The 18,410-nt window shown below is 43.5% G+C and overlaps 2 protein-coding genes across 3 annotated transcripts in view; one reads left to right on the top strand and one right to left on the bottom strand.

The window, feature by feature from the left end:
- Positions 1-679: 679 nt before the first annotated feature.
- Positions 680-8,546, bottom strand: MPLKIP (M-phase specific PLK1 interacting protein). The gene is made up of 2 exons (XM_063129510.1): positions 8,114-8,546; positions 680-2,154 (listed from the first exon to the last, which is right to left on the bottom strand). The coding sequence occupies exons 1-2, from the start codon at positions 8,510-8,512 to the stop codon at positions 1,951-1,953; spliced, it is 603 nt and encodes a 200-aa protein (XP_062985580.1). The 5' UTR covers positions 8,513-8,546; the 3' UTR covers positions 680-1,950.
- Positions 8,547-10,580: 2,034 nt separating this feature from the next.
- Positions 10,581-18,410, top strand: part of SUGCT (succinyl-CoA:glutarate-CoA transferase) — a 346,647-nt gene continuing 338,817 nt past the window's right edge. For both annotated transcript variants that reach the window (XM_063129498.1, XM_063129489.1), the window contains exons 1-3: positions 10,581-10,825; positions 14,996-15,047; positions 15,122-15,195. In XM_063129498.1, the coding sequence (XP_062985568.1) occupies positions 10,642-10,825; positions 14,996-15,047; positions 15,122-15,195 (310 nt within the window). In that variant the 5' untranslated portion in view covers positions 10,581-10,641. The remainder of the gene's footprint in view (positions 10,826-14,995; positions 15,048-15,121; positions 15,196-18,410) is intronic.

Here is an 18,410-nt window from a genome sequence, read left to right as displayed (position 1 = left end):
CTAGTCAAATGGATTTTTTTTAAAGTAGTGTCATCTGACATTCAGAAACAAATGATTTATGACATAAAATAAGTTTTCCACCCTTGTTCAGAAGCCTCCAAACTTGAGGCTTTAATATATTTATATCCTGCTTTCCCCCCTCAAATGAACCCATTTGAAGGGAAACATAGTCTTCCTCCTCTCCATTTTATTCTCACAACAGTAACCCTGTGAGGTAGGCTGGATTGAGAGTCTGCAACTGGCCCAAAAGTCATCCAGTGAGCTTCCATGGTCAAGTGGGACTAGAACCTGGATCTCCTGATTCCCAATCCAACACTCTGACCACTACAGCGCACTGGAGATTCTTACATCCTCACAGGCTCAAACTGACGAGAGGGTGGAGAAGTGGCAAAGGCAACCTTGTGCAAAATAAATGCCCCTAATAAACAGGTAACTAGAATTGAACGGTTGCACTATTTTCTGTACAGAGACTAAACCTATTAACATGTGGCTTTGAGTTTGACCATTTAGGGTGCAAGAGAAGCATAGCATACACTCTGGAGTTTTCCCAATGTCTATGTTCAGAAAACCCTTAAATGCTTTTTTCTTAAAGCAAAGTTATGTGGGCATGGACAGGTGAGCTAAAGAAGTAATCTAGCATGTGTCTCTGGATCATAAGTATGACCAATTAGTTTCTAGATTTCCTTTCATTAGTCAATATATTTATTCATTAGATTTAAATCAGCGAAAGCCTGAATGTTTGTTTTACATTATTCTTCTTGGTATACCCAACAGCTATACAAAAGTAATCAAACTGAGCTGCTAAACAAATCCATCATGAAGTCTGCAGAGTGTAATAAGCCAATAAAAGCCTCATTTACTCTTTTCACTAAAGCTAGGTCTCTATTTACTTGAGGATCTACAGGTCTGACCAGAACAAGTCTAAAAGTTAAGATATATGCCCAAGTAGCCCTCAATTTATGATTGTGAGGCTTTTCATGGAATAAAACAAGCAAAAAGTTTCTCTTATTGCCTTTCTTAAGAAGCTTAAATGTTTTGAAAAACTAAACTGATACTTCCAAAATTAATCCCTTGAACAATAATTTTAACTGAGACTGTTATCTAACAGGAACCCAGGTGTCTTGCAGCTAGCCATCACATACTCGTTAAATAAAAATCCTAAGAAAAGCTGTTATTTAATACATCTATACAGGTGCTGAATTAGTAGGCACACAAAACTGACTTGCCACCAGGTTAATACAATTCTATTTAACAGTATTTTTAATCCAGTGATTTTTGTATGCAGGTTAAACTTAAGTATTTTGTACAAGGAGGTGTCTTGCAGTAGATCTGTAAGGTTTTGTTTCTAAAAAAACAAAAAAACACCCTTCTGAAATATGAAAATAGACAGTTATAGATAATTTCAACAAGTTAATACATTTGCCAAGACTGCTAAATTGTTTAACACTAAAATTTGCAAGTCTGTATAAAAGTTTATCGTTTACACATACTGGCAGAAAACATGAAATTTCAGTAGGATTACTTGAAGTATGACTTAACAAAAAGTAATGAAATATTTGTAATTCTACAAAACATTTCCTTTATTTCAAAACTGTCTTTGTTCTAAAAATGTTCAAACATAAAAGGATACCACTTTTCAAGAGGTTTACAATAATAAACATATTGTACAATCTGGCATAGAAGAGATAAAAACTAGAAAGAGTCACAAACCAATTTGCTGGTGACAAAAGAATATTTATTCTTCATAGCGGGATGGTCCTCTTCCACACAAGAGCATTAAGGTTCCCGTTACTCCTTTCTTCCCATATAAAAATATGCGATGCAGTAAAAATGGTACGGGCATTTTTAAAAAAACACGCACCATACTAAGTCCTTGATTACTTCTCATCTTAAATATGAAGATTTTGTTCCAGTTTCTCTCAGCTGCATTATTTCTCAGAGCTAGAAATGTTAACTGAAATACCTCCCCTTTTTACCAGTGTATGTTGTTTGTTCACTGCTGAATTGCTGGTTAACATCTGTAACAGATACTGGCTCTAGGCCTGCCCATGGGTCCTCAAGCATTGAAGGCTTGTAATAGTTTTCCACATCATCACTAGACACTCTTTTCTCTCTGCCATGCGGTGTACCAAATGGAGATGTCCTGGGTGATCCCTTTGAGAAAAAAGCCATGAGGCAAAAGAAGAATAAATAGTCTAATTAAAATGAAAACTGTCATCCTCTATGTTCAGGATGAGCGAGATCCCCTTACATTTTGGTACATTTCCCCGTTCTATTTAAAACTTTAATTTAGGTTATTCACTAGCTGTCCATGTAAAAAAAGAAAAAAAGAAGTGACTTCCTAATCTGAAGATGTAATTCATTTGGTGAATCCTAGTACATGATGATGATGTTGCTGGGATGACAAAGGTCTAAAGTAGGTCTATACTAAAACAAATATAGAAGGTTAAATAGCTGTATATTTTAACCTTCAAAACGAATTGGCTCAACGAAGATACTCAAGTTTCTCCAGGTTCCAGAGGCAGCTTGTGACACTATCTAGCATTGTGTGGTGGTGCGAGTGGGCAGCTATTTTGAATATTACAGATGCAGCTTGTTGTGTTGTCCAAACCCAGGCAGTGGGGGTTATGCGAGGGTTAAACAACCCTTACATAACTCCTGCCACCCAGGTTCAGATGACACAAGCAGCTGCGGCTTGAACATTCAAAGATGCTACAGCTTAAACAAGTGGCATATATACATACCTTCAGGCATGATAACGCTAGTATTTTTAAAATGTTCAGTACCTCCATTTCCCTCAAAATCTAATGTAAGGGCAGTATATGCTATTAAGTTATTATGCCTTGAAATTTACAGGTGGTCAAAATCAAGTAAAGTTTTGAATAACATTTGAATCGCATTAATAGCACAACCGTATGTGTTCACTCAGAAGCAAGCCCTCTATGTTCAATGGGGCTTGATCTCTAACAAATATGTTTAGAATTGTAGCCCAAGAGTGCTTTGTTAACTCAAATGTACATACATCTAGTGGCAGCTCCATGTAGCTTTCTCCATATTTTCAGGGTCAGACGAAAAAACTTCTCAGAGATCCAGCAAATCTACCATCTCCCTGAAGGCAAAGCTCAAACTGACAGAAGCCCTGCCTGGATCGCTATATTCCAGTGTTTGGGAACATGTGGCTCTCATCCTGAAACCAAGCACCACTCAGCCTAATTTCAAAAACCTTCTGCAATCAAAATCTGCCCTTCCCTAAGAAGCCTACTGAGTGGGAAGATGGGGAAATATAAAATGGGGCAGAAAAGAAAGACGGTAGAGAAAAAAATGTGTGTCCCCACCCATCACAAGCTCACAGCCCCTTGAAGATTACCGCAGCCCTTGACCAAAAAAACCGAAGGTTTCCCATCCCTGCTATATAGCTGTAACTTGAAAGGAGGAGGAACCATTGCTGCTTTGCTCTCCATGCCTTTTGAGGCCAAAGGCAAAACTGTAAGGTGACAGTGTAAACTGTTGTTACAGGCCAGCCCCACTCCCTCCATGTCTTTGAACAAAGAGAGTGGTAGACCCCAGGCAAACAGAGGAGACTGGTGATAATTCCCTGCAATTGTATTTGTAATGTTTTGCTAATCTACAAACAGACCTAGTTAAGTGAAGTATGAGGTAGATGCATGTCAGGACAGATCAAAGGAAGTTCTTCACATAGCACATAGTCAAACTATGCTGGAACTGGCTACAAGATGTAAGTGATGGCTGGCAACTTTAAAAGGGAAATTAGACAAATTCATGGTGGATAAGGCTACTGATTGGTACTAGTCCTGATGGCTATATATCAGTTCCAGAATCTTAGGCAGTATGCCTCTCAATACCAGTTGCTAGGGAACATGAACAGGAGAGAGCTATTGCATTCATGTCCTGGCTGCGGGCTTCCCACAGGCATTTGGTTGGCTACTGTGGGAACAGAATGGTAGACTAGATAGGCCTTTGGTTTAATTCAGCATGGCTCTTACGTTCATATACTAAATCCAAGTAAGGAGCACAACAGACATTAAAATCAAAGAAATTGGATGTTAACACCATCCATCACATGGACACTTTCTTCACCACTATAGTATCTTCAGTTGAAATTCCAGGACGAACTAGAATTATATGTAGCTTCCTAATAAAGCAGGGGTGGGGGACATGTTGGGGAGTTGAAAACTCCCATCACCCCTTTGTCTTAATGAACTCCCCTGTCTTGCTTGGCAGAGCTCCACCACCACATAAGCACAGAACAACAATCCTATCCAGCTTGTGCCTTTGCACATGTAACTTTAGTCAGCAAAATAGCTGATCATTCAGACTGACAGAATCACTTTCATGAAATGATGAAAATGAATGCTCATGTTTGGTTGAATTTCCTACCAGTGTGTGTAAGTGTGACAAAGCTATTCATTTATTTTTATGAGACTTAGGACCTTGCTAGACCTACCTGTTAATCCGGTGGGGAGTAGGGGCGAGGCTGCAGGGCAGCTAGCATGGGCTGTTGCCCCAGTCTACACGTGAGATGCAACAGGGTAAGGGAAAGCCCTGTCACGCCCGCCATTTTCTTTTCAACTTAAAGGGGCCATGTGCGCAGGAGCGCACCAACGATAAGCTAAGTCTTTTTTTTAAAGGGTTTCCCGCTCCCCCCAAAATGCCTGATGCCCCCCCGCCCGCCCAGCCCCCCGCTCGCCATGTCCGCCCCCCGCCCACAATCTCCTCCCCCTGGCTCTGCTCCCCCCCCATCTCTCCTGCCGGGTCCGCTCTTCCCCCCCCCCCCCAGCCTGATGGGCACAGCGCTCCTATGGAGCACTGTGGCCCGTCCACTCGCATGTAAGTGCGGTAGCCGAGAAAAGCAGCGGAATGGTTCACACGCCCATGGTCCCGGCCTCAGCCTGACCTGAGGCTGGGACCATGGGAAAAAAACGGGTTAAATGGGGTTTCGCTTAACCCGTGCCCAGGGAGGTTTCACCCCTGCCTGACCCCGGGATCCCCTGTGCATCATCTGGATGTACAGGGGCAAACCCGGGCTAAACCTCCGTCTAGCAAGGCCCTAAGTGTAGGTTTAGCAGGTTTATGAGACTTAAATGACAAGACTAACTGCTACCAAGATATCTGTGGCAATCCTGGACTTAACTATGGCAGTCATTCCTATATAGTCTTGCCTGCTTCTCCAGAACAGCAGAGCTTGTTACATTTATATCCCGCCTTTCCTTCATGGAGCACAATGCAATGCACATGGTCTTCCTCTCCATTTTATCCTCATAACCCTGTGAGGGAAGTTAGACTGAGAGTCAGTGGCTGAGTTCAGATGACATATTAGGCAACGGGGGGGGGGGGGGGGGGAATAACACACTCACTGTGCATTATTTGCCCCCCATCCCGTTGCGCAACTGAGAGTCCCAGTGTCCTTCTGGGCTGCTGGTGCTCCTCCCTCCCTCCTCCCATTGCGAGTTCTGCTGGTTGTACAGTAGCAGCCGGGGTGTTTTCGGCCGCTCCTGTGGAGAACTCTATGGAAAATGGAATAGTGCATTCAATGGAGGGGGAGAGCCCTCCAAACAACATTTTAATCAATTATTTGATAAGCAATGGAGCAGCCCGTTGTTTTTCTGTGTTGCTTAATCATGTTGTCCAAACCCAGCCAGTGACTATCCCAAGGCCACCCAGTGAACTTCATGTGAGCAACTGCTCTTGTTTATTTTAGTAGACCAAGAGTAGGCAACCTGGTGCCCTCCAGATGTTTTGGATTCTAATTTCCATCAATCTGAGCCAGCACAGCCAATTATGGTTTATGGGAGTTGCAGTCCAGAACATCTGGAGAGTACCAGGCTGCCTATCCCTATAATAGACTAAAGGAAAACCACTCTTTATGGCAGAGGTGGCCAACTTGTGATCCTCCAGATACTTTGGCCTACAATTCTCATCATCTCTCCCCATTGGCTATGCTGACTAGGGCTTATGGGAATTGTCCTCAAGAGGTTTTGGCCTACATCAGCCCTAGTCTGCACAGCCAATGGGGATGATGGGAGTCATAGACCAAAGTATCTGGAAGACCACAAGTTAGCCACACCTGCACAAGATTTTACAAAAAGTAGGTTGCCATTAGGAAGTATGGGGGGAGTCTAATGGAGTTGTCAGAATGTCTGCATGGTCGGAGTCTTAAGGAGGAGGGGTTGCTAGTTGATCTCGACTTCTGTTTTCCACCAACCAAGTAATCTGTCTGGTTCATGAAAGAAGAACAGAGTCTTGAATTAACAGCTGAATTTTATATTTTCAAAAATGGAAACTGTCTGCAACTTTCTTCTTTTCAGTGGTCTTAGAGGCTCCCAAACCTGAAACTATTCCATCTAGCAGAGTGCAATGTTAATGTCTGTAACCCCTCCTCTTCTATATCATCTTAAGACTTTCTCCATGTGTACACCTTGGATTTCATAAGCTTGCACATTTTTGTGAACTTTGAGTTGGCCTAATAAAGGTATTCCATGCTATGGATTTTAGATTGTCTCTTATGGCCAAAATGGCTCCCTTAGTAGAAAGAAGGCTTTATCGACTGAAATATCATGGCTTCAAAGCTCATCTGATTTTTCAGTGATGAAAAGTGAGTACTTATTTTATACTCTTTATACCAGGGATGGTCAACTGCAGAAGGTCAAGGGACCATTTTCACCCCCTCCTATCTGCCCCATTTTCTTTCAAATGGCTGCTCACTGTTGAATTTGGGTGGCAAGTAGTGCTTAAAGGGACCCTTTTTGTGCTCCATAGCCGCTGGAGTGCTCAAAGGGCCAAGCTAGCTTGCAAACAAGCTAAATGTGATCTTTTCAATGCTCCGCAGCATTAAAAGAGCCATTTTGGGGGTTAAATTTGTAAAAGTTTTCCACTGCACTTGTGAGCCACATGTTTCCCCATCCTTTCTTTATGCCCAATACAAGATGGAACTTGTGAGCCCTCCCCCTAAGATGTTACTTTTAAAATGCTTACCTTAAGAAGTATTTTAATATTAACAACTAATCAACCATTGCTTGGAAGTTACATTTCAGTTCTGTGGTAGTCAATCTTATGGTAAGTATACAGGTCTAGATAAATTCCCTTCAGTTAACGCAAAAACTATCAATAACATCCCACTAATATAAAAATACAATACTATTATGTGCATGTTTAATCAGAAGATAAATCTCACTATGAGTATAAGATTGGAGCCGAAATTTGCAAGTGTACATAAACACTGATTATGTAGCGTGAAACCCATATCCCCCCAAATATGCAGTTTGTGGTTTTTGAAACCTGAAACATGGCTTCCGCCATGTCATATCCAGTCTTTATTATTGAAAAAGGATTCTGCATATCCAACTTTAGGAAAAAACGATGTTCAAAGACAAAGGGAATATGGTGAGTTTGTAGGGACATTTTAAATAGATTTTCCTTCATTTTTCCTTTTGAGGGCCACACACACATATACAAGAAGTCCCCCTCTCCGATTTTGAAACATATCTTTTCTACTATGAGCAGAAATATGCACACAAGAGTCTGCACTGTGCGAATTTTGGGCCTAGTCCCTCTACACATATGTATGGAGCAGCAATCTCTTTCCTTCCCTCCTCAATTTTCAGTGAAAACACTGTTACCCTCATTTTGAAAACAATGACCCGCTGGGAAACCCCCCCCCCCCCCCAATAAAGCGTTTCAGTGCAACTTTCATGAGGACCTCTGAACTTTATAGCATGGCTTGTTTTGGTGCTATGATTGATTAGCCGGTCGCTCAAGGCCCTAGCAGAAGTTTTGGTGCTATGATTGATTAGCCGGTCGCTCAAGGCCCTAGCAGAAGTAACCATGTTTACTTGGAGAGAAGGCCACGGGGTTTCAGAACGTTTTCCTAAGTGAGTGTGCTTAGAACTGCAGCGTGCTCACATTTGCTCAGAAGTCCCACTGAACTCAACGCGACTTCCTCCCAGATAGGCGTGTATAAGTAAGCTACATTCCTACGCACACTTCCCTTGCGAGTCCAGCCGAACTCCCGGGGAGTCGCTTGAAACAGGCGTGGGCTCAATGGGCTGCTGAGCGTCACGTTCGCTTCCCGCCCTCTCTGCCCCCCTCCCCATACCTGGCTGTATCTCTGGTAGCCCCCCGAGGGCGGCTGCTTGAAGGGCTGTTGCTGGTGGAAGGCTCCGCCGGGGGACCTGCTGCTCCCGCCGCCGCCGCTGCTGTAAGGGGCCGAATACCTAGGACTGGCACTGTGCGGCCTACACGGCGTGTGTGCCGCCGTCGGAGACGGGCCCCCGAACCGTCCCCCACCGCCATCCCCACACAGCTGGAACCGCGGGGAGCGGGCGGAGACTTCGTAAGGCCGCGAGCGCTGTCCGTAAGGCGGCGTGTGGTGGGGACTTCTGTAGCCGTGCGGAGAGCCCGGCATAGGGCCTCCACTTTCTCCACAAGGAGGGCTGCGGAAGCCCCCGCCCGCTAAGTACGGCGGCGTCGGAGGACGGAAGCTCTGCCGGTACATGACGGCGGCGACAACAAACGATCCCCTCCGACGACTAGAGACCTCCGGAGTGGGAGGAGCTTCAGGGTCAGTTGGACGCAGCACCCAGAGAAAGTCTTCCGCCCCGCCCCCTGCCTTGTGTATTCCCACTCTCTAAACGTAGATCGTTCCGCGCGAGGGGAAAAAAAAAAGTTCTGCAAGGCGTGTCGGAGGGAGAGACGCGCGCGCCCTCGCTCTGGCGCTCGTTCACATAAGCCCCTCCACCTGCTCCGTGGGTCTCAAAGAATCTGGCTTGTATGACGTTCAAGGTTCTTCCGCAGGGGGGGGGAAAAGCCGTAGAAAGTTTATCTGGAGATATAATTTATTAACTAGAGTCCTAAATGTGTGACTCTATTTAATCCTAAATGTGTTAATCGGAATTTCTATTGCCTCGATGGTAATTTAAAGCGTAATACTATGCGTGTTTAGGCAGAAAAAAAGCCCTACAACTCCTAGCATTCCCCAGCCAGCTTAGTTCTCCATAAGGAGAAGTCACCACGTGGCCCTCCAAATAGTTTGACCCACAACTCCCATGATCCCTCGGATTGATGAGAGTTGTAGGCCAAACCATTTGAAGCACTGCAAGTTGCTCACTCCTGATTTAAAGTCACATTTGCAACTCTCATATACCTTAAACCAAAATATCTGAAATTCAGATTTCTTCCTGTTACTTTACTTTTCTTCAACGACCTCACTTTATGGCATGTTCTCTCCATAGGGAATTCCACTGAGATCGATTTTCTTACTGCCAAATAATTATTGCATAGGGCTACACTGTTATTTTATTTTTTTTTGTAATTTGAGGGCTACCAATTGCGCTTACGACACTCGACGAGTGTGGAGCAGTAGACGTGCATAGGGCTGAGCTAGAATTATTGTATTGTAACATAGATGATTTGTTCCTGGTTGTTATATTTTGCATAGATACTCCAATTAGCTGAATGATGATGTATTACACCTTTTTTGACTGCAATTTGTATGTCTTGTTATACATATTGTTTTAAAGTTTTTATAACTAGATATTATAAATTTTTAAGGTACAGATACTTGTAAAATGCCTCTAATTGTAAATATTATGATACAAAGGACTTCTTTGTTTTTTAGATAAAGCCCTGAGGAAGAACGCAACCGCGTTCGAAACGCGCAGGCACCTGGCACTTTAATAAAACTTTTACTAATATTATTGTTGAAGATTACTTTTTTCCACCCTTGCCTTTGGCTATTTTTTACTCCCCTACGGGGTTGTCCTTGCTTTCGCACTTGTTAAAGAATTGGGAGTCAGAAGCCCTTTTTAACCTGCAAATCACCCAGGGATCTACCAGTAGATCTGATTCGTGATGGAAACATTCTCTCCCTTCGCTCTCCCACAGGCACACACTCTTAGCACCTCCGTGCATAACCCGGGGGACGGGAGTTGGGAAGCTTCACCTGTGGGACTTCTTCGTCATGCAGTTGTTAATGCTACAGAACCTTGCTCTCTGTCCCTAGAAAAGGTGCCAAGATTTTAAAAGAGTAGAAAATTGTTAACAGTGCTTGAAAAGAAAAAAGAAAAAAACAAGGATGGACATAACTAGAAAGATCTAATGAAGAAAGCTACTCATAGCGAGGAAGAGTTCAGACAATCTTACACATCTTTCGGCAGGGGAAAAAAGTCCTACAACTCCCAGCATTCCCCAGCCAGCAATGAGGAATCGTCTTCCTTGCCTGTTATGAGGTCATCACGCCTTATAACGTCTAAAGCTTCACCGGTGGGACTTCGGCTTTGTCATGCAGTTGTTAATGCCACACAGCCTTGCCCTCTGTCCTACAAAAGGTGGCAAGTTTTTAAAAGGGCTACAAAGAGGAGGGAAGAAGGGAGGCGGGACCCACCTCTTTACATACAGCTTCGAAGGCTGAAGCTCGCGCATGCGTAATTTCTTACTGTTCTCCTCCCTCGCTTACGCCCGTAGCTTAGTTGAGAGGCAAATTAAAAGAGCACAGAGCGCCTGCGCAGTACACGCCTCTGGGAACTTGGACCAAGACTCCAAAAGTTCTGGAGAGTGTTGGTGCGCGTTGTCTTAGTAGCTTAACCTGCCCGGCTTCTCAGCGGTGGGCTGTTGTCAGCTGCAGCGATGCTGAGGGCTGAGCTGGGAAGAAGGAGCCGCAGCATGTACCGCCTCGGGAGGAGCCTGTGCCCCGTTCTGTCCAACCGCATCGGCTCCTCCCTCGTCCCCTTGTGCTGCCCCCAACCCCTGCGACTTCCCTCCTGCCCTGGCAGCTTCAGGGGGCTGCAGCAGGGAAACTGCCCCCCTCCAGGTAGCCACTTTTAACGTTCTTAATTCAATAAAGCCGGCGAATGTTATGGTCTAGGGGCGTATGGCATGCTCATTCACACGTGCACACTCTAGCAAGGGAAAACGTGGGGAGGGGGGATTCAAAGTTCAGGAGCTTTACTCCGAGCCTATACCCACACATAGCAAGATCCTTGTTGCTGCTTCCTGGGAAGAGGGCTTAATTTCATCCTGGGCTTAATTTCAAATTATGCTGTATTGTGTATTTAGGATTGGCACCTTTCTAAGAAATACGCCCCACTGAACTCACTAGGCATATTTCCAAGTAAGCGGTCTTAGAATGTTTCTGTATGGTGGTTTTGGATGCAATGGAAATGTAAAGCACTACATTATAAAAGAAGGTTGATGCAGATTACTTAATACACATTAAAACTTTCAGCACACTTTAGCCCAGACGCTCCCGCCAGCATAGGCAGGGAGGCTCATTAATGGTTTAAAGGTAGATACCAGTGATGGCCCATGTAAAATCATAAGACCACAAGAAGCTCCCTTCCACTGAATCACATCCTTGGTCTATCTCTGGGCTCACCAGTGTGGTGCCTCTGGGCACGAATGTGCCCATGGATACCTCCTTTGGTGCCTACCAGTCTGCCTTCCCCTCCTGATTTTTAAGAACTTTTAAATAATAATAATAAAAAATAGGCTAACGTGCTGCAAAGTGAAGTACTTCTCTCCAGTATGACACCATCTTTATTTCTAAGAATGCCTCTGAGCTCCATGTGAGCCTCAGAGGCATTCTTACAAAAATAAAAAAGGGGGGGGGTGCCTTCTGTGAATTAGGTGTTGGAGCAGAAAATTGTGAGTTGAAAAGAACAGTTTGATTTTTGGATTCCCCTCTGCCTTGTACTTAGGTTTTGGGGCAAGTTAACTTCTTTCAGCCTCAGCAGTTTGCTTCCTAGAAATGGGTGTTTTATGAGTGGCTACACTCACATATGTCATTTTGTGAAAGCAAGCCCCCTCATGGCAGCCACTTTGTGAGAGTACCCCCAACACGGTCTTAGAATCCTAAATGTGCCCCCAAAGATTGGGAGGGGGCTGGTCTAGACTGACCTTGGCTTAATTCTGTTTTTCTGCTCCTCCTTTCTGTATTAGTTGTTTTTTGTATTACTGACCATTTCTCTTCAGATTAGGTGGTTTCAGCTTCAGTTAATAAGTTATTAAGCCTGGTAAAGCTTCAGTTAATTATGCATGATGTGGAGAAAGTAGATAGGGAGACATTTTCCTTTCTTTCTCATAGAACTATTTACTTAGAACCTGGGGTCATCCTATGAAGCCAAGTAGTGGGAGATTTAGGAGAGATCAAAGAGGGAATACTTCTTCAGACAGTACAGTTAATTGTGGGTTTTACTATCACAAGTTGTAGTGCTGGCCACCAACTTGGATGGCTTTAAAAGGGGCTTAGACACATTCACGGAAGATACGCCTATCGATGGCTACTAGACACGAAGGCTGTATATTACCTCCAGAATTTGAGGCAGGTATGCTTCTGAATACCTGTTGTTGGGGAACATAAGTTGCAATTGTGTCCTGCTTGTAGGCTTACCGTGTAGGGTGACTATATGAAAAGGAGGACAGGGCACCTTTATCTTTAACAGTTATATTGAAAAGGGAATTTCAGCAGGTGTCATTTGTATGCATGCAGAACCTGGTGAAACTCCCTCTTCATCACAGCAGTTAAAGCTGCAGGTGCCCTACCCTCTTTTAAATCTGGTCACTCTAGTATAGCTCCTGCAGCTTTAACTGTTGTGATGAAGAGGGAGTTTCACCAGGTTCTGCATATACACAAATAACACCTGCTAAAACTCCCTTTTCTGTGCAACTGTAAAGGTACAGGAGCCCTGTCCTTCTTTCCATATGGTCACCCTATTATCTTGGGCATCTGGTTGACCTCTGTGGAAAAAGAATGCTGGAGTAGAGAAGCCTTTAGTATGATCCCGCACGGCTCTTAAGTTCGTAACTTAGGAGGATATCCTACAGTTTCTAAAACTGATACTTCTAACATGAGGCAGGAGCAGAAGTGTTTCTTTTAAGCTGATACTAGCTAAAACTGGGGTTCTCAGCCAAAGTTTTCATCCTCTCATAATAGCCTTTTGTGTTTACAGGTCATGTTTGCTGGGGTAAAATTAACTATCGTCTCACAATTTCCACAGAGGGAGCTGTGTATATCTGTTGCAGCAAAAACAATAGTCTTGTTGTTTTTGCTGCAATAGATATACAGTTAAAAGACTAACACATTTATTATGGTATAAGCTGTTGTAGACAAGATTCCACTTCATTAGCTTTGTGAAATGTCATCCTTAGTTGGGAGGTATATATTACATACATGGTTGTAGAGGTGGAAAATGTGACAATTCAGTTAAAGCTTAAATGCATGCAAAATAAGCTCCCTGACCATTTGTATCCACAGTAATTGGTGATAATGTATGCATGTATTATTATTTATTTGTATCTCGCCTTTTGCCCAATACTGGGCCTCAAGGCAGCCGAAACCAATATGCTTTGAACCTTGTAACCATACACATTTGAACTGAGGAAACCATTCAGCTTATACACGCATTTACTTAAGTTAATAAATTCTCATTACATTTAAAAACAACTGGTGTGGTCTGTGGAGGAGTGTGAGGAGAAAACAACAAATGGTGGCAACGGACTGGGAAACTGAGGGCTTGGTTTCTGGGCCGTGTTGCTGTGGGGCCTGAAGAAGAGGCGAGACGGGAGCAGCAGCAGTAGACTTAAACCCTCAAACACGTCATTTGCACAAGGGGATTGAAGTGGTGCTGGGTGCTAGTGGCGTGGACAGCCCTAGGAGGAAACTTGTGGGAATCTCAGGTGAAGTTGAGACGATGCAGGGGGGCAGGATGTCATGAGTACGTATGTATTACTGCATTTATATCCCACCTTTTTTCCTCCAAGGAACCCAAGGCGGTGAACCTAATCCTCCTCCTCTCCATTTTATCCTTACACAACAACAACAACAACCCTGTGAGGTGGGTTGGGCTGAGAGTCTGTGACTGGCCCAAAGTCACCCAGTGGGTTTCCATGGCTGAGTGGGGACTAGAACTCGGATCTCCTGACTCCCAGTCCGACACTTTAGCCACTACACCACACTGGCTCTAATAATGCTAGCATTGCTAAGCCAATTAGTAGTTGGCTAATGGTTGTTTCTATTCAAGCCAAAGCAGGTCTGCTCCCAACCAGCATTCACAGCACAATCCTGTGTATTTCTACTCAGAAGTATGCTCCATTGAATTAAAGTGGTCTTAACACCAAGTGAATGTGAATAGGATTGTAGCTTTAAGCACAGTCCTAGCCAGTGTCACTTGGTGAGTGAACACTGACCCTAAAAATAGGGTTGCCAGATGCAAAAGAGGCTTCTGCGCCTTCAATAGGGGTGTAGAGGAGGGAATTTCTGCAGCTATAGCTTCCTTTTCTACACAACTATTAAAGGTGCAGGAGCCCTGTCCTTTTTTCCATCTGGCCACCCTAACTAAAAATCAGCAGTGCTGCCTGTTCAGCAGAAGATAGCGTACATTCATTCTCTTTCTCATAAGATCTCTTTGGCAGAGCAGCTGCATGCTGCCAGCCATATTCGTTTTGGCAGGAAAACAGTTTTGTCTCCCCTCATACTTTTTGTGAAAGGCTAAACATATATACAGAGTGGAACCTGCCAGTGGGTTTACATGAATGTGGGTGTAACAAAAACATCCTTCCAAAGGATGGCAGAATTGTATTTTTTAAAATCTCTCTCTCTCCAAAGGAGGGAAGCAAGATTACTGCTATAAGAAATAATTATGCAGTATTTTCGAGGCCAGCTTTCCCTGACCTTGTATGCTGCAGATGTTTTGGATACATTTTCCAGAATTCCTGACCATTAGCCTTGCTGGCTGGGGTTGATGGGAATTGAAATCCCATATTTCTGGAGAGTATCAGGTTGGTAAAAGTCTAGTTTAGGCTTTTCAATGTTGATCATTGATATAGTTCCCCCCTATCTGTTCCCATTGAGGAAAAAAAAATGTTAGGCACGTAGGGATAGCAAACTGTACTAAGGAAGGTGGAGTGGAAAGATGTTCTTAATGAAATATCACTCCTATGAAAGACTGAAGAATATAATGCCATTTTCTATGTTTACAACTAGGTGCCAATATTGTGAAACCTCTGGACGGTGTGAAAATTCTTGATCTAACAAGGTTTGTGTTTCTTCTGTTTGTCATTCAGAACAATTTTTGAAGCTTCAAAAAATGATTACTGTTTAACATTTCAGAGTACTTGCGGGACCTTTTGCTACCATGAATCTGGGAGACCTTGGAGCTGAAGTTATTAAAGTGGAAAAGCCAGGTAAAGTTACTTAGTTTTCCATTGTAACTATTTCTAGAGGGTAGTCATGATAGTCTCTTGCAGCAAAAACAGCAAAGTTTCTTGAGGCACCTTAAAGACTAACACATTCTGATATAAGCTTTTGTGGGCTTCATTTATTTATTTATTTATGTGTTTGTTACATTTATATACAGCCCCATAGCCGAAGCTCTCTGGGCGGTTTACAAAAGATAAAAACAGTAAACATTTAAAAAGTATACAAAATTTTAAAACGTAAAAACAACAGTATAAAAACAACAGTATCCATTTAAAAGCAATAGTTCTGGGGTCCGTTAAAAAACAAACTTAGCGTTGTTAAATGCTGTTAAATGCCTGGGAGAAGAGAAAAGTCTTGACCTGGCACCTGAAAGGTAACAGTGTTGGCGCCAGGCGAGCCTCATCCGGGAGATCATTCCACAGTCGGGGGGCCACAACCGAAAAGGCCCTCTCTCTTGTTGCCATCCTCTGAGCTTCCCTTGGATTAGGCACTCGGAGGAGGATCTTAGATGTTGAGCATAGTGTACAGGTAGGTTCATGTCGGGAGAGGCGTTCCATCAGGTATTGTGGTCCCAAGCCATGTAGAGCTTTATAGGTTAAAACCAGCACCTTGAATTGGGCTCGGAAACGTATAGGCAGCTGATGCAAGTGGGCCAGAATTGATGTTATATGTTTGAATCTCCTTGTTCCAGTTATCAATCTGGCTGCAGCATTTTGCACAAGCTGCAGAATCTGAACCGTCTTCAAAGGCTGCCCCATGTAGAGGGCATTGGAGTAATCTAATTTGGAGGTTACCAGAGTATGGACAACTGAAGCTAGGTTATCCCTGTCCAGATAGGGGCATAGCTGGGCCACCAACCCGAGTTGATAGAAAGCACTCCATGCCACCAAGGCCACCTGAGCCTCAAGTGACAGAGATGGTTCTAGGAAAAACCACAAGCTACGAACCTGCTCCTTCAGAGGGAGTGCAACCCCATCCAGAACCGGTTGAACACCCCCCCATCCGGTCAGAAGAACCACCCACCAGCAGCATCTCAGTCTTGTCTGGATTGAGTTTCAGTTTATTAGCCCTCATCCAGTCCATTGTCGCAGCACATCCACAGCCTCACCTGATGAAGATGAAAAGGAGAAATAGAGCTGCATGTCATCAGCGTACTGACGACAACGCACTCCAAAACTCCGGATGACCACACCCAATGGTTTCATGTACATGTTAAACAGCATGGGGGACAAGACTGATCCCTGCGGAACCCCATACTGGAGAGTCCATGGGGCCGAGCAGTGTTCCCCAAGCACCACCTTCTGGAGCCGACCCACCCAGTAGGAGGAGAACCACTGCAATGCAGTGCCTCTCACTCCCAACTCAGCCAGACGTTCCAGAAGGATACCATGGTTGATGGTATCGAAAGCCACTGAGAGATCAAGGAGAATCAATAGAGTCACACTCCTCCTGTCTTTCCCCCAACATAGGTCATCATACAGGGCGACCAAGGCTGTTTTTATGCCAAAACCAGGCCTGAAGCCCGACTGAAATGGATCCAGATAATCAGTCTCATCCAAGAGTGTCTGGAGCTGGCCCGCAACCACCCGCTCAAGGACCTTGCCCAGGAATGGAACATTTGCCACCAGCCTTTAATTACTAAGATTTTCTGGGTCCAAGGAAGTTTTCTTCAGGAGTGGTCTCACTACCGCCTCTTTCAGATGGCCTGGGACCACTCCCTCTCGCAGAGAGGCATTAATCACTTCCTTGGCCCAGCCGGCTGTTCCATCCCTGCTAGTCCTCTTAATAAGATGAATGGAGTATAATGGAGAGTTTCAGGCTTTTTGTACAGTACATATGGGAGAGGGTGAGAGTAACACAAGAATTGCCAACAATGAAGTCAGAAGGGAATTAAATGCAGAAAGTACTGAGAGTGACAATCATACAATGAACAGTGGTCATTCACAATGCAGCTATTGCTGATAATACAAACATCCTGGCAGAAGGTAAGCCAATTAACCCATGTAGTATGATAGAAATCAGTTACGCAAATTCAAGACTCTGGCAATAGAATTAAACTTGTTGATGAATTCCAACTCAAAAGTCTATGAACTATATAAAAAAAACGGAAACTCCCAATAAGAGAGCAAACTGACCAGAGAGCTTTGGCTATGGGGCAGTATAGAAATGAAATAAATAAATTTGGACTATGGTTCACGAAAGCTTATGGCAGAATAAATTTGTTAGTCTTTAAGGTGAAACAAGACTTCGTTTTTACTTAGTTTAGTGCTTTTCTATGCCAAGTCATTTTGGCATTGTCATGTTATTCTCAGATGAACAAAGATATAAGACCTATAATGGCCATAATTCAACTGAGAGTTAGACGTTTTTAAGACATTTGATTTCACTGTCTATATATGATGAACTATTTCAATTGTAGTCATTACCTTGTATTTCACAATTGTCTGTGTGATAAAAATAACCAAGAGTCTTGTGGCACCTTAAAGACTAACAACTTTATTTTGGGGTTAGCTTTTGTGGATGCTATCAGCATCTGATGAAGTGTTCATGAAAACTTATGCCAGAATAAATTTGTTTAAGATGCCACAAAACTCTGTTTGTTTGTTTTTGCTGAAACAGACTAACATGAATATACTCTGATATTTGTGTGGTGTACATAAAACTTTTCATTAATCAATAGCCTAAACACAGTTAGCTATGAATGCAAGTAGGCTTTTCACAGATATTTTATTTTAAAACATTTTATCCTGTTTCTCCTAAAATCTTATGAGCATCATTGCTTCAAGTAGCAGATACTTTGCTAGCTTTAAAATTCTGATAATGATTCTGCTTTTCATCTGAAATGATGGTACAGAATCTGTGGTTGGAGTCTTGGACTTAGACTAGAGAGACCTGGGTTCAAATCCCTGTTTAGCTACAAAGGTTATTGGGTAACAATGGACCAGTCACCACCTCTCAGCCTACTCTTCCTAACAGGATTATTGTGAGGTTACAAAATATGGTGGGTGAGATAGTGCAGAATGCAGCAGCTAGGATGCTCAGTGGAGCACCTAGATATATTAATCTGTACTAAAAGAACTGGTCAGACTGCCTGTTATCTACTAAGCCATATTCTGGGTTTTGTTGTTGCCATACAAAGCTCTAACTAACTTGGAACCAGGATACCTAGCTGTTTCCCCTAAATACACCCAGTGAACTC

Source organism: Elgaria multicarinata, chromosome 1 (assembly GCF_023053635.1).
Source record: "Elgaria multicarinata webbii isolate HBS135686 ecotype San Diego chromosome 1, rElgMul1.1.pri, whole genome shotgun sequence".
NCBI lineage: Eukaryota > Metazoa > Chordata > Lepidosauria > Squamata > Anguidae > Elgaria > Elgaria multicarinata.
Note: the sequence above shows the minus strand (reverse complement) of the source record. Positions and strands in the feature narration are given on the sequence as shown.

Coding starts and splice junctions, on each gene's coding strand:
- MPLKIP (XM_063129510.1), bottom strand. CDS start 8,512: ATGTACCGGCAGAGCTTCCGTCCTCCGACGCCGCCGTACTTAGCGGGC. Junction 2,155..8,113: donor GCTACCAGAGATACAGCCAG/GTATGGGGAGGG, acceptor TTTTTCTCAAAG/GGATCACCCAGGACATCTCC.